The 16589-nt window shown below is 45.8% G+C and overlaps 1 protein-coding gene across 1 annotated transcript in view; it reads left to right on the top strand.

The window, feature by feature from the left end:
* LOC115080269 (vomeronasal type-2 receptor 26-like) overlaps positions 1-16589 on the top strand; it is a 113583-nt gene that overhangs the window by 78143 nt on the left and 18851 nt on the right. Inside the window, exon 3 of the mRNA XM_029584423.1 lies at positions 10620-11432. Within this exon, the coding sequence (XP_029440283.1) occupies positions 10620-11432 (813 nt within the window). The remainder of the gene's footprint in view (positions 1-10619; positions 11433-16589) is intronic.

Raw genomic sequence — 16589 nt, 5'->3', positions numbered from 1 at the left:
GTTCCGCCCTAGGTACTATAACTGAAGGAGCTGCCCGCACACATGTACGTATGGGCTTGGCCATCAAGATGGCCAACGCCAAGTTCCAGCGTGAGGCCCGGCAAGAAGTTGGAGACTCGGCGTCTCCGGTTAATAAAAAACAAGACGACTGGGCCAGCCTGCTATCCTGGGCCGAATTTGCACTGAATTCCCATATCTCAGCCACCATGGGGGTCCTCCCCGTTTCAGATAGTGTATGGGAAGCAGCCATGCCTGCCCCTGCCTGTTCCCATCACGGTTGCATCTCCGACAGCAAAACTCTCCGCCGATGAGTTGCATCACCTGTGGATTTCCACGCAACGCGCCCTGATCAGGGCTGGTCAGGCAGCTAAGAGATACGCAGACCAGCGCAGAAGGCCGTACCCACCTCTCAAGCCGGGCCAAAAGGTTTGGTTGAGCACGCAGTTCATCCGGTTGGAGCTGCCCTCATCGCGACTGGCCTCGCGGTTCATCGGACCGTTTCCCATCGTCCGGCAAGTGGGTGCTGTCTCGCATCAACTTCGTCTCCATCCATCCCTCAAGATTCACAACACGTTCCACGTCTCCCTACTGAAGCCTCTGGTTTTGTCTTGGCCTTCCAGCACGCCTCCGACCCCGCAACCTGTGGCCTCTGAAGATGACCTCACCTATCAAGTCCGAGAGGTTCTAGATGTAAGGAAACACAGGAAGAAATGGGAATACCTGATAGCGTGGGAAGGCTTCGGTCCCAAGGAGAACTCCTGGGAACCACTGGCTAATATCCTGGACCGGAATTTGCTGGAGCAGTTCCACAAGGACCATCCAGCTAAACCCAAGCCTCCAGGGAGACGCCCTAAAGAGGGGGGTACTGTTGTGTCCCGCGGCCATGGCATCCCACGACCGCGGGCCCCCTACCTGAGTCACAGTGTTCTCTCGCCGCGGGAGCCCCGGGGAAGGGCTCCGATTCGGGCCACTGCGCCCACGCGGCCTCCGGACCTGCTCATTGCAGGGGAAGCCGTCCTGCTTCCCCCTTCGCAGCGTCTGACGGCGTCTCCCCTCCGCGGGGGAGATTCAAAATGGCCTCCGCCATCCTTAGGCACAAGGCCGCACCCTCTCCAGTGATTTAAAGGGACCTAATCCCTTTAAATGGCTTCACCTGTCTTCCATCAGGCAGAGCAGAGGAAGTATATAAGGCAGCTAACTCTGCTCATCCAGCGACTTGGCAACGTCCCCTAGCGCTGTCTAGTCTGCTTGCTTCGGTGAGTCTAGCTTTGGATCTCATTCCTGTTCCGTCTTGACATGCCTGGTTCCTAACTTCGGATTGGCTTACGGTGATTCTCTGGTTCCTGACTCTGGATTGGCAAGCGGAGATTCTCTGGTATACGACTTCGGACTGGTAAGTGTCGACTCTCTGGCATTTGACCTAGGACTCCTTCATGACCACCGCCTCCAAGGGCCCACCTAAGTCCCAGCGGCCCGGGTCCCTACGGGCTCCTCCTGGGGGGACCGCGGGCTTCCAGGGCAAAGCTCCAGTTGGCCTTTGCACCGTTACCCTGACCTCCCTAGGTCCACCTAAGTCCCAGCGGCCCGGGTCCCTACGGGCTCCTCCTGGGGGGACCGCGGGCTTCCAGGGCAAAGCTCCAGTTGGCCTTTGCACCGTTACCCTGACCTCCCTAGGTCCACCTAAGTCCCAGTGGTCGGGTCCCTACGGGCTCCTCCCGGGGGGACCGCAGACCACCAGTGGTGAAGACACAGCGCCTTATCTCGTCTCTTCATCGCCTCCGTGTTCGCCTCAGTCTCCAGTGCCAAGGGTCAGCTGGTCCTGCCTCCTGTTCTGCCTCGCCACCCAACGAGAGAGCCTCGGACCCTCCGAAAGGTATACCATCCTTTCATCGGCCAGGGGTCCACAAGCCTGAGCATAACACAGAGTAGTTAATTCACAAGCAGATTGTGATAAATTGCAGGAAGACCTTGTGAGACTGGAAAATTGGGCATCCAAATGGCAGATGAAATTTAATGTGGATAAGTGCAAGGTGATGCATATAGGGAAAAATAACCCATGCTACAGTTACATAATGTTAGGTTCCATATTAGGTGCTACCACCCAAGAAAGAGATCTAGGCGTCAAAGTAGATAACACATTGAAATCGTCGGTTCAGTGTGCTGCGGCAGTCAAAAAAGCAAACAGAATGTTGGGAATTATTAGGAAGGGAATGGTGAATAAAACGGAAAATGTCATAATGCCTCTGTATCGCTCCATGGTGAAACCCCATCTTGAATACTGTGTACAATTCTGGTTGCCACATCTCAAAAAAGATAGAATTGCGATGGAGAAGGTACAGAGAAGGGCGACCAAAATGATAAGGGGAATGGAACAGACTAAAGAGGTTAGGACTTTTCAGCTTGGAGAAGAGACAGCTGAGGGGGGGGATATGATAGAGGTGTTTAAAATCATGAGAGGTCTAGAACGGGTAGATGTGAATCGATTATTTACTCTTTCGGATAGTAGAAAGACTAGGGGGCACTCCATGAAGTTAGCATGTGGCACATTTAAAACTAATCGGAGAAAGTTCTTCTTCACTCAACGCACAATTAAACTCTGGAATTTGTTGCCAGAGGATGTGATTAGTGCAGTTAGTTTAGCTGTGTTTAAAAAAGGATTGGATAAGTTCTTGGAAGAGAAGTCCATTACCTGCTATTAATTGACTTAGAAAATAGCCACTGCTATTACTAGCAACGGTAACATGAAATAAACTTAGTTTTTGGGTACTTACCAGGTTCTTAAGGCCTGGATTGGCCACTGTTGGAAACAGGATGCTAGGCTTGATGAACCCTCTGTCTGTATATGTGTGAAAGAGAAGGAGTATGTTTTATGAGGAAACCTGTGGGAGTAACAGCCTGTGTGTGTTCCTGGGGGAAGAAAGAGAGCGTCTTTAAGCATATGTTTAAGAGTGTGTGAGGATGTGTATGAGAGTATGTATATGCGTGTTTGACAGAGTGTGTGTGAGAGATAATAAACATGCGAGTGTGGGTGGAGAGAGGATAAAGTTTATGCCCACAAATCCCCCTCACCCCCTAGTCCTTGACTATCTCAGGGTAACTGGAAATTAAAAATTCCCAGGTATGGACAGCAGGGATTTTTATCCTTATTAGTTTTCATTATTGGGTGATATTTGATATGCCTGCTATTTTGAAATAATTTATTGGTGCTTGGGATATTGAAAAAAATGTATATGAAATTAATTATTGGATATTATTCTATTCTTCAGGTATATTTATTTATTCTATTCTTCAGGTATATTTATTCTTTTTATTAGTATGGTTTTACTCTTATAATTTTATGTTCCTGGATTTTATTGTTTGATCTTTTGTGAGGCATGGCAATGTTTCTGCTTTTTCACTGATACACTGCAGCCAGATTCTGGCTTCTTGGGGTTTCCATTTCAGTTTTTGGCTGCATTTTGCTGGTTCTAATTTGTGATCCTTTATTCTGGATTTGGGGAGGGTCTGTCTCTGTTCTGTGTGTGTGACCAAGGTGAGGGATTCTGCTAGCGTCTAGTGTCTGTGTAGGGATCTACAGCAATCAGGTTTGTCTCGTTTCCCCAGTAGGAGGTGTATTGGTATTCTGGGACCCAGAGTAATATTTACAGTGCTGCTTTTTCATAGGTAGGGTTGTTGTTGTTTGAATCCTTGGTGTTACTAATCTTATGTAATGATAGGTTTGATAAATACATTACGGGGTAGATTTTAAAAGGTTGTGCGCGGGCGTACATGTGCGCGCGCTACCCGGCGCACACACACGTACGCCCGATTTTATAACATGCGTGTGCAGGCGCATGCATGTTATAAAATTTGGGGTCGGCGCACGCAAGGGGGTGCACAATTGTGCACCTTGCGCGCGCCGAGCCGCGCTGCCTTCCCCTGTTCCCTTACCCTCCACCTTCCCTTCCCCTACCTTTTTTGTTTTCATTTGGTTGTTTCAAAGCTTACTTCAGCCCTGGCAAATGGCCGCTGTGCCTGGAGCCTCTAGCCCCGCCCCCGCCCCCTCCACGCACCTTTAGTAAAGCCCTGGGAGTTAGACGTGTCCCGGTGCTTTACGCGCGTCACCGAGCCTTTCTAAAATTGGCCCAGCATGTGTAGGGCTTTTAAAATCAGCCCCTTTGAATGTCTTTGTTTTGCATTGTTTTATGTTACTTCACGATGAGTCTGGCAGTGGAAGGTGTCTTTGCTGATGTTACAGTGATGACAGCAGAATTTGAAAATATGTTTTTGTCTCATGAGTTGCATGGGGAAACATTCATGCTCCATTGCTGGGGGAATTTCTGTGCTACAGAGCTGGAGGTGCAGGATTTACATTTAGATTCTGTCCCTTCCTGCATAGATTCCAGACTTCACCCTCATGTCCATGTAGAATTGGCTGAATGAGGCAATGAAATAATTATAATAGCAGTTTTATTGGAAGGATGAAACTGGACAGCGTTTTTTAAATTGTGCAGCAGGCCCTGACAACGTTTCCTTATTGTTGCTTTTTTATAGCCAATTTAAAGACAGCGGCCACGCTGTGTCATGTGTGGAAATGTCACTTTGGCTCGCCCCCCTTCATAATTACCTTGATCCCCGTTGCTCTTCCTCCAATTCTGTCTAGAGACGCCTCTGACTTTCTGTGACCTTAAGCATTACTAGAAGAGGAAGGGGGTGCGGGGGGAGGAGGTGCACAAATGCATTGACCCCCAGGCACCGGAGAATTTCAGTACCTCTGCAATTAGCAGGAAAGACCCAGCACTCCTGGTCGAGGGAGAAGGGACTCCTAATGGGGCTGGGATCTCCTGTCTCTTTCTCAGATGGCAACCAGCAGGACATACGGGGTAGAAAGTCCTGAAATGTGAACAGAATTCAAAATTATCTCTTTCATTCTCAGTGGCCAGAAATCCCAAATAACAAGAACAAAACTCTGCAGAAATGCTCCTTTCTTCTTCCCTGTCAGTACTCTGTCAGGTCACTGCTGTCCATTCTTACTTGGGTGATGGAAGCACCTTCCTGACCTCCCAACGCAGGGGAAAATATTCCTCCTTAGGCAGGCACAGGATCCCAAAAAGCAAAACCTAGCGAGAAACAAAACAGCTCTTCTCAAAACTTCTCTCAAAATCTCCTTCCCTCCTCCAGGATAATCCCTTCCATATTGTGGGGCACTGGCACAGGGCAGAGTCTCTTCCCTTGAATCAGGCTGTGAAACATAAGAACATAAGAAATTGCCATGCTGGGTCAGACCAAGGGTCCATCAAGCCCAGCATCCTGTTTCCAACAGAGGCCAATCCAGGCCACAAGAACCTGGCAAGTACCCAAAAACTAAGAAGACTAAGAAGATCCCATGCTACTGATGCAATTAATAGCAGTGGCTATTCCCTAAGGGGCGGATTTTCAGAGCCCTGCTCGCGTAAATCCGCCCAAAACCGGGCGGATTTACGCGAGCAGAGCCCTGCGCGCCGGGAAGCCTATTTTACATAGGCCTCCCGGCGCGCACAGAGCCCCGGGACTCGCGTAAGTCCCGGGGTTCTCGGAGGGGGGGCGTGTCGGGGGCGGGCCCGGTCGTCGCGGCGTTCCGGGGGCGTGTCGGCAGCGTTTTGGGGGCGGGTACGGGGGCGTGGCTACAGCCCGGGGGCGTGGCCGCGCCCTCCGTACCCGCCCCCAGGTCGCGGCCCGGCGCGCAGCAGGCCCGCTGGCGCGCGGGGATTTACGTCTCCCTCCGGGAGGCGTAAATCCCCCGACAAAGGTAAGGGGGGGGTGTAGACAGGGCCGGGTGGGTGGGTTAGGTAGGGGAAGGGAGGGTAAGGTGAGGGGAGGGCAAAGGAAAGTTCCCTCCGAGGCCGCTCCGATTTCGGAGCGGCCTTGGAGGGAACGGGGGAGCGGCTCGGCGCGCGCAGGCTATACAAAATCGATAGCCTTGCGCGCGCCGATCCAGGATTTTAGTGGATACGCGCGGCTCCGCGCGTATCTACTAAAATCCAGCGTACTTTTGCTTGAGTCTGATGCGCAAGCAAAAGTAGGCTGATCGCGCTTCTTTTAAAATCTACCCCTAAGTATAATTGATTAATAGCCGGTAATGGACTTCTCCGCCAAGAACTTATCCAAACCTTTTTTGAACCCAGCTACAGTAACTGCACTAACCACCTCCTCTGGCAACAAATTCCAGAGCTTTATTGTGCGTTGAGTGAAAAAGAATTTTCTCCTATTAGTCTTAAATGTGCTACTTGCTAACTTCATGGAATGCCCCCTAGTCCTTCTATTATTCGAAAGTGTAAATAACCGAGTCACATCTACTCGTTCAAGACCTCTCATGATCTTAAAGACCTCTATCATATCCCCCCTCAGCCGTCTCTTCTCCAAGCTGAACAGCCCTAACCTCTTCAGCCTTTCCTCATAGGGGAGCTGTTCCATCCCCTTTATCATTTTGGTTGCCCTTCTCTGTACCTTCTCCATCGCAACTATATATTTTTTGAGATGCGGCGACCAGAATTGTACACAGCATTCAAGGTGCGGTCTCACCATGGAGCGATATAGAGGCATTATGACATTTTCCGTTCTATTAACCATTCCCTTCCTAATAATTCCTAACATTCTATTTGCTTTTTTGACTGCTGCAGCACACTGAGCCGACGATTTTAAAGTATTATCCACTATGATGCCTAGATCTTTTTCCTGGGTGGTAGCTCCTAATATGGAACCTAACATCGTGTAACTACAGCAAGGGTTATTTTTCTCTATATGCAACACCTTGCACTTATCCACATTAAATTTCATCTGCCATTTGGATGCCCAATCTTCCAGTCTTGCAAGGTCCTCCTGTAATGTATCACAGTCTGCTTGTGATTTAACTATTCTGAATAATTTTGTATCACCCTCAAATTTGATAACCTCACTCGTCGTATTCCTTTCCAGATCATTTATATATATATTGAAAAGCACAGGTCCAAGTACAGATCCCTGAGGCACTCCACTGTTTCCCTTTTCCACTGAGAAAAACGACCATTTAATCCTACTCTCTGTTTCCTGTCTTTTAACCAGTTTGTAATCTACGAAAGGACATCGCCTCCGATCCCATGACTTTTTAGTTTTCGTAGAAGCCTCTCATGAGGGACTTTGTCAAACGCCTTCTGAAAATCCAAATACACTACATCTACCGGTTCACCTTTATCCACATGTTTATTAACCCCTTCAAAAAAATGAAGCAGATTTGTTAGGCAAGACTTCCCTTGGGTAAATCCATGTTGACTGTGTCCCATTAAATTATGTCTTTCTATATGCTCTACGATTTTGATCTTGAGAATAGTTTCCACTATTTTTCCCGGCACTGAAGTCAGGCTCACTGGTCTATAGTTACCCGGATCGCCCCTGGAGCCTTTTTTAAATATTGGGGTTACATTGGCCACCCTCCAGTCTTCAGCCACCATACTACTTCTCCAGCTCAGCACTCCAAAATGCAGAAACAAAAGCCACTTCCCCTGCGTCAGGCTGTGGGACCCAAAAACGGGGAGAACTCCAAAACTGCAGCAGCTCAGCACCAAATCCTAACCTACAGCAAACACCACTGCTCCTCATACACATCCTGCTGACTAATCCAGGCAAAGCTCTGTGAAGGTGCCTGCAGGGATCGTCTCCAAACTACTCTCCCTTCCTAAAATCCTTAAGCTAGGGACCAACTGGATAGTGGAGACCTAGGGTCTCTACATGAGAAATGAAAGGAAATTAATAAAAATAAAAAGATATAAAAAAAACGAAATGAATGAGGAAATAAACTGAGAAATGAAAGAAAGCACATTGTCTTTGCGTGCACATCCCTCACCTAACCTGAGTAGCTGTTCCACACTGGTGTACGATGCCACCTCTCACTCAGAGCTCAGCATAGCGGCCCTGCTGCTGTGTGCAAGTTGGCTTTATCTTCCACTTTTGGTCTTTTACTTTTCCACGTATAATTATGTTTTGAATACGCAATATGTGAATGAAAATGTAATCTCACGAGGAGTCAAGATGGCCGGGACCAGAGGACGCTAAGTCAGACTGCTCCGCTTCCTGATTTCCCTATTTCTTGTTACTTGCTAAAATCTTTTCCAAAATGCCTCATAAGAGGAAGGGCAAGGTGAGAGTTTATCCACCAGACTCACCTGGCCCAGCGGGACAGCGCTTTATCACCGACTTTGCAACTCCTGGCTCTGTTTTGGGGGCTCTGAGCGCCGCTGTGGAAGAACCAAGAGGAGCGGCTCTTTCGCCTGGCGAGATCACCTTGAGCCCGCCTGATCCCCGAGGACCGCTGTGTAGCTCTCCCCTCCGCATTCTCGATGGAGCTGGATTTTCTGACGCAAGCGTAGCTGGGCAAGCACAGCGGGGTGGATCCGTTGACCATGCGGTAGCTGGGGCAGGCCCACCATTCCTGATTGTTGGTTGAGAATCTCCCGCGAGAGGAGTTGTTGAAGCGGGAGCTGAATCTCTGGAAACAGCGAGAGAAAGACCACGCCAGGAGGAAGTGGGAGTAAACATCTTGGATCCCTTGGAGTTTGAGAAACTGGTGGAGATCACATTAGAAACCATTTGGGATCTAATGGCCGTAATGGCCCGTACTCTTAAAGTACAGTCTCAACAATTGGGTAATTTTGCAAAAAAATTGGATTCAGTGGATCAAGTATTTATTTATTTATTTTATTTATTTAAGGGTTTTTATATATACCGCGGCACGTTAGAAAACATCACCTTGGTTTACAATGAACATTAAATTAGCAACAAGCTTTACAATCCAAACAATTATAGAATGGTACATAGCTGATAAAATTAAAACTATAAAATAATTAATATCAAATAATCCATAGGAGGCGCATTTGGCCGGAGGATCAAAAATAACAATACAAATATTTACATTTTGGGAATATAAAACAAGAAATGTGGATTACTTGTGAGTCAAGGGAATAATTGACAGATTAGGGGATCAGAATAGTCTTCACAATATTAAGAGTATTGCGAGTATATAGGTCAAAGGATGTGCTTAGAGTTATTGAATAGTAGCTGAAAGGTATGGATAGATAATATTGCATAAGTGGCATGTTATATAGAATTATCTGAAGGGAAGTGTTCATAAATTGTAGGCTTGTTTAAACAGCCAGGTTTTCAGGTTCTGTTTAAATTTCTTGTGGCAGGGTTCCTGGCGCAGATCTGTGGGCATTTTGTTCCATATGTTGATTCCAGCTATCGTGAATGATCGTTCTCTCGTTGAAACATATTTTATATGTTTGAGCGTAGGAATAGAGAGTTTAGCCTGGTGCATTTTTCTTATTGGTCTGTCTGATGTATGGAATGTAAAAAGATCAGAGAACCAATGCATATCTTGGTTATATAATGACTTGTGTATAAGGGTAAGAACTTTGAATAATATCCTAGATGCGATCGGAAGCCAGTGTAGGAATTGTAGAGCTGGAGTAATGTGTTCGTGGCGGTGCGTGTTAGTAAGCAAGCGTGCAGCTGCATTTTGTAGCATCTGTAGTGGTTGTAGTGAGCTATTTGGGAGACCTAGTAAAATGGAGTTGCAGTAGTCCAATTTAGATAATATAGTAGCTTGTAGTACACTCACAAATATTACAAGAGCACGCTAACATGATACAGGACATATCTGGTAAACTAAATCAGGCTCAAGAGCTTAATATGATTCTCATGAAGGATCGCATAACATCTCAAAGAAGACTTGAGTCTATAGAAAACTATCTTCGTCATTAGAACGTTAGAATGGTGAAGTTTCCTAAAGTATTAGGAGAACCAACTCTTGTGACTTTGAAAAGATACGTGACTGAGATCCTAAGAATTCCAACAGAGAAAGTGCCATCTGTAAAGAAAAGATTATTTTTGCCATCTAGAAGGAATACCCCTCCCCCCCCCTGTTTTAATCGGGGGACGTTAGGGATGAGTTTGCAAACTTAACACAATATTTGGAAAATTCAAATATGGAAATCACTGAAAGAGCGACTCTCTTTATTTCTTTTTTTTTTTCACTGAATTGGATTTGGGACAGCTGATGAAAGCTTATTTCAAAAATACGAACAATCCTTTGATGGGTGGGGTGGTAAGGCTCGTTCCAGACCTCTCGAGGTCCACTCAACAACGAAGAAAAATGTTTTTTTGCTATGCGCCCCAAGGTTTTCACCAAGGGAGCAAATTTTCTATTGCGGTTTCCGTGTAAATGTGTTGTAAAATCAGCGGGGAATACATATATCTTTTTTCTGCCAGAACAATTGAGACAGTTCTTAGATGGGGGGGACATAGACCATGATTACTGGGGTTTAAATAGCAAGCTGAGCCTTAATGGTTGAAATTGTTGCAATAGTATTGCCTTTGATTCTCCTTTGTTGTTCTCCTTTCTCCTCCCCCACTAATTTCCAATGAAATGCAATAGAAGAAATTTCATTTAACAGATGAGAGTATATACATGAATGAATGTATGTATAATTTCCAAAAATATTTTGTTTCTGTATTTCCTTGCAAGGTTGTTCCTTGCCATGTATTTGACAAATTTCATAAATAAAAAAAAAAAATGTAATCTCACAATGACATAAAATGTGAGGAATTCAATACATTTATTTCAACAGATCAGCTACGCCTCCCAGAATCTTCTTATGAGTGACGCTGTTACGTTCCCTTATTTCTACCGCACCGTTCCCAGCGAATTGTCCCTCTGCGCTGGGATACTCAAGCTACTGAAACATTTTGACTGGACCTGGGTTAGTATCATGGCATCTGATGATGAAAGCAGCACGAGGGCTGTCCAGATCCTAAAAGAAGGGATTGAGCAGAATGGAGGCTGCGTCGCAGTCACAGAAACCTTCAGTCACAACAAGGCCTTAACCCAAGAGCAGATGGTTAAAATGATCAGGCGCATGCTGGTGACTAAAGTGTTCATTCTCTACTGTCCTACAGAATATGGAAGGAGCATATATATGATCATAAACAATGTTATTGTACCTGGCAGGGTCTGGATCACCACAGCTGAAGTGGACATTTACAACTCCTATTTCATAAACCTCCAGGCGCTGAACCTAACCTGGCAGCAATGTAACAACTTCCTGGCATTCACAGTCACAAAAAAGAATATTCCACGCTTTTATAAATTTATCCGTGAGGTGAATTTTACCTTGTTTCCACGTGATATGAACCCCGAGGTGTGGTGGGAAATGCTATGTGACAGCCGATGCCTCAAGAGCATCCGAAGATCCTGCAGCACTAATACGAAACCATACGCACGAATGCATTGTAACAGGAAATACCTTGGGAGCAGCTATAGCGTATACAATGCGGTGTACGCCCTGGCACACGCAGTGCATGACAGGGTCATGTCCGGCTCTGGAAGCAACGCTGTGTCGCGAGGAGACGGTGAGAGATTTCTGGATTTCAGGCCATGGCAGGTAACATGCTTTGTCAGTGTAATGAAATAATCAGAAAGAAAAGGAGCGATATACAATGGCAGAGTGTGAAAGGGAAGCAGGACGCAGTGCAGACCCTAGGCTTATGCAGATGTTCACAGAGTGCTCTACATCTCCACATTAGAAGGCAAGCCGAGCTCAGCAGATAAGGAGAGGGGGGAGAGGAGAGAAATTAAAGTCCCTGTTTGCTGACAGAATTGAAAAAAAATGAAGGTGTGGTACAGAGCGGGCAGAGGGCAGCCAGAGAACAGACTCAGGCTCGACTCTGGCAAAATCTTTTATAAATCTTTTTTTGTAGGAAGTAACAGCCAAAGCACCTTTGCTACTCTGTGCAGTTCAGGAAACAAATGTGACAGTGCAGTTCTCTTTCTTGAGGCTCCAGGGGCTGCCTAACCCCTCTGGGTCCTGCTTGTTTATCCCCTGCTGAAGGGAACCTCCCTGACCCAGAACCCCGGGTTAGCTTTTAAGGAGGACTGGGCCAGATAGCTGTGGCCGATCCGCTAAGGTGTCTGAGGGAGTTTTTTATGCACTACCTCACAGAAGGGTTTTGTTAGAAAGGTGAGTAATTAAATAAAACAAATACATGTAATCCAGAAGCTTAAAATATATGTAGTGTATTTGGATTTTCAGAAGGCGTTTGACAAAGTCCCTCATGAGAGGCTTCTAAGAAAACTAAAATGTCATGGGATAGGAGGCGATGTCCTTTCGTGGATTGCAGGCTGGTTAAAAGACAGGAAACAGAGAGTAGGATTAAATGGTCAATTTTCTCAGTGGAAAAGGGTAAACAGTGGAGTGCCTCAGGGACCGGTGCTTTTCAATATATATATATAAATGATCTGGAAAGGAATACGACGAGTGAGGTTATCAAATTTGTGGATGATACAAAATTATTCAGAGTAGTTAAATCACAAGAAGACTTTGAAACATTACAGGAGGACCTTGTGAGACTGGAAGATTGGTCATCCAAATTGCAGATGAAATTTAATGTGGAGAAGTGCAAGGTGTTGCATATAGGGAAAAATAACCCATGCTATAATTACACAATGTTGGGTTCCATATTAGGTGCTACAACCCAAGAAAGAGATCTAGACATCATAGTCGGCTCAGTGTGCTGCAGCAGTCAAAAAAGCAAATAGGATGTTAGGAATTATTAGGAAGGGAATGATGAATAAAACGGAAAATGTCATAATGCCTCTGTATCGCTCCATGGTGAGACCGCACCTTGAATACTGTGTACAATTCTGGTCGCCGCATCTCAAAAAAGATATAATTGCGATGGAGAAGGTACAGAGAAGGGCTACCAAAATGATAAAGGGGATGGAACAGCTCCCGTAGGAGGAAAGACTAAAGAGGGTAGGGCTGTTCAGCTTGGAGAAGAGACGACTGAGGGGGGATATGATAGAGGTGTTTAAAATCATGATAGGTCTTGAACGAGTAGATGTGAATCAGTTATTTACACTTTCAAATAACAGAAGGACTAGGGGGCATTCCATGAAGTTAGCAAGTAGCACATTTAAGACTAATCGGAGAAAGTTCTTTTTCACTCAACGCACAATAAAGCTCTGGAATTTGTTGCCAGAGGACGTGGTTAGTGCAGTTATTGCAGCTGAGTTTAAAAAAGGTTTGGATAAGTACTTGGAGGAGAAGTCCATTATCTGCTATTAATCAAATTGACTTAGGGAATAGCCTCTGCTATTACTGGCATCAGTAGCATAGGATCTTCTTGGTGTTTGTGACTTGTGACTTGGATTGGCCACTGTTGGAAACAGGATGCTGAGCTTGATGGACCTTTGGTCTGACCCAGTATGGCAATTTTTTATGTTCTTATGTTCTTGCTCTGACTAGGAAAGGTGAATTAAATTACAAAGGGGAGAACCCCTGTTCACTATCAGGCCGATAGAGAACAGTGCGCTCGGCTGAGCTCACCATTTAACACGTGGTTAGCCGCACGTTTTCCACTGGCGTCTATTACCCCTTTATATTGTAAGGGGTAATAGAGCGTGGAAACACACGGCCAGCCCCCCTGAAACTTATAGCGCTCATTACATGCATGTTGATGAGCCTATTAGTTAGTCACCCACCACACATTTTACTCTCAGAAATTGAAGCGACCCTGAAAGTTGTAACCCTCCAACTTAATTTCCCAGCAATATTAAGTCGGAGGAAGCAAAAAATTAAAATTAAAAAAAATTTTAAAAATCTGCCCGCTGGTTGGCAGGTTTGAAAATGGATGCTCAGTTTTGCTGGCATCCGTTTTCTGAACCCATGGCTGTCAGCGGATTCAAAACCGATGCCGGCATAATTGAGTGTTGGTAGTTGGACCCGCTGACAGCCACCTCTAACGCTAATAAGAGGCGCTAGGGATGTGCTGTTGTCCCAGCGCCTCCTTATTAGCGCCAGGCCTCATTTAAATAGAGAATCGCGTGCCCAGGAGAGGTGACTGGTCGTGCGTCAGGAGAGTGGACGCTCAACTCGGAGCGCCGGCTCTCCTGCACCTTTTACAGAATTGTCCTCTATCTGTTTGAAGTAAAACAAATGCTAGGGAAGAACAGTAAAGGAAAATGGTGATGTGAATTACTTGGCAGTACCTTTGTTGGTAGAGCCAGAGAGGGGCCAATACAAATTCTTTCCTTTGAAGCCTACAGAAGTCCTTCTCACCTATGCAAGTTTTAAATTACCCTCTGGCTCCACTACAAGGGGGGTGGGGGAGGGGTTTGCCATGGCGGGAAGCCAGTGGTTTTATCTCCTGAACTGCAGTGACACCAAGTGGACCTGGCTACAATTGCTAGGATTAAATGGATATTTCCACAGAAGGAAATTTTGAGTTGAATGGAGCTATGGCAGTTCTTGGAATCAGAACTTGGGGAATAATTTCAGACCAGAGCCAATGAGGAGCAGGAGATCTACTGGAAACAGGATGCTGGGCTTGATGGACCCTTGGTTTGACCCAGTATATCAATTTCTTATGTTCTTATGCTAAAAACGGTTGTCTTTTGTGTACAGTCAGACAGGCAGAGCAAGGAAAAGACAGAAGGACATAGCAATGAGGTGAGGGTTCTACCTCAGCCACATGGTTGCTACCACAAAGGAAAGAGGAATTGCAGATAGTTGGGAACATTCCTCAAGGGTCAAATATAAATTACAACAAATGGGTACTCTACAGGTATTATTCTGTCATGAATAAATATACAATACATACCTGTATCTATTATAAAAACACATTTTATTTATTATTATTCACTTGATTTCACATTCAAATAAAATCTTTTAACATTATTCACTCATACCACATTCATCCACATAATACAATATTGCACCTATCCCTATCATATTAAAATACATACATATATTTCATGTTACATACATGTGACTAATCCCATTATCCAATAATTATACAACAATTCCAAATGGTTCCCTAACATTTATTTAATTGTATCTTGATTTTCTTACCCAATTTCCATGTCATTCATTTACATAATTTTAGTTACACCAAAACGTCCAACAATGCTTCCTCTCACAGTTCCCTTTTCTCTCGATATTAATGAAACTCCTGACGAGAGACTCTCGTTTCACCCAAATGGTTTCCTCAGGGGATCAGTACTAAGCTATTATTTCTTCATTACCATTATAGGGAACATCTATGTCGTTCTTGTTGTTCATATAGACTTTTCTTAATCTGCTGTCTATTTCAAAATACAAAACATGGTAATCATGAATATTAATGTTAAATAGAAAGCATTAACATAAAGCATAGATACAGGTATATATTGAACATTCCTCAAGGCCATAATCTGTAGAATAGTAATTATAAAGCAGTGTTGAGAAAGCAGTGGTTTGTTATTTTGTAGTAAGGGAAAAGAGTGTGAGCTTCAGGTATTTTATGACCTTTTGTTTCATTTATAGTTAGAAGGACAGTATTTAGAATAGTTTCTGCATACATTTAGTATCAGGCTGATTTAGTTGCAGGGAAATTCAGAAGATTTGTCATGATTTTATATAGAGTAGAGAGAGAATATATATATATAATTTTGGTGAGAACCAGGACTTTCAATCTACTGAAGCAAGCAGACCCTGCAGCTAAGCTGAGTATAGGATCTCAAGCATCATCATTGGCTTCATGAAGCACACAGTGGAGCAGATTGTCTAAAGAAAAGGAAAACAGAACTCACGCGAGACTTAACTGAGAACTTATGTTATTATTCTGGCCAGAATGTAGGTGGGAGTTTGTTAATGAACTGAAATGAGATACAGAGCAGGGCTAGTGATTTTTCTTTTATATCTTGTAACCTAATTTACCTCATTTTATCATGTTTCCGGACGCTACAGCGAGACGAGGGCAACTCGGAGCGGTGCCAGGCCTGCGCGATCGGCGCCGGAGACCCGCCGGGGTAAGGCCTGCTTAATTGCACACTTACCCACGACCGCCTCCGACCCCGACCACGAGGCAGCCCCTGCCTTCCGCCATGTCTCGCCATCCTGCCGACCTTCCTCCGCCACCGAGGGAACACGCTGCACGCTGCCGACGTCCAGCCAATCAGGGGACAACCCTGATTGGCCTTTAAAGCTGAGAACCTCCCGATCGGAGTCCTTTCTTCCGGACGCCACAGCGAGACGAGGGCGACTCGGAGCGGTGCCAGGCCTGCGCGATCGGCGCCGGAGACCCGCCGGGGTAAGGCCTGCTTAATTGCACACTTACCCACGACCGCCTCCGACCCCGACCACGAGGCAGCCCCTGCCTTCCGCCGTGTCTCGCCATCCTGCCGACCTTCCTCCGCCGCCGAAGGAACACGCTGCACGCTGCCGACGTCCAGCCAATCAGGGGACAGCCCTGATTCGCCTTTAAAGCTGAGAACCTCCCAGGCGCCGCGCGACAAAGGAGCCTGCTCCTTTGTGCGCTCCTTCGTGCACTCCCTTTGTGTACTCCCGCATACTCTTCTGTCTTCACAGCCCTCCCCACCATTCCCTCCACAGCCCTCAGCAACCTTCCAGCCCCTATATTTGCCTCCCAACACTCAACCCATGAATCGCCTGAAAGCAATCATACAACTCTCAACAATCTAACTACCTCACACAAAAAACACACACAATGGCCTCAGCCCAATACATCCCCAAACTACCTCATCGCTACAACCACCACCA

This window comes from Rhinatrema bivittatum, chromosome 19, assembly GCF_901001135.1.
Source record: "Rhinatrema bivittatum chromosome 19, aRhiBiv1.1, whole genome shotgun sequence".
NCBI lineage: Eukaryota > Metazoa > Chordata > Amphibia > Gymnophiona > Rhinatrematidae > Rhinatrema > Rhinatrema bivittatum.
The sequence above is the reverse complement of the archived record's forward strand: the minus strand, read 5'-3'. Positions and strand labels throughout refer to the sequence as shown.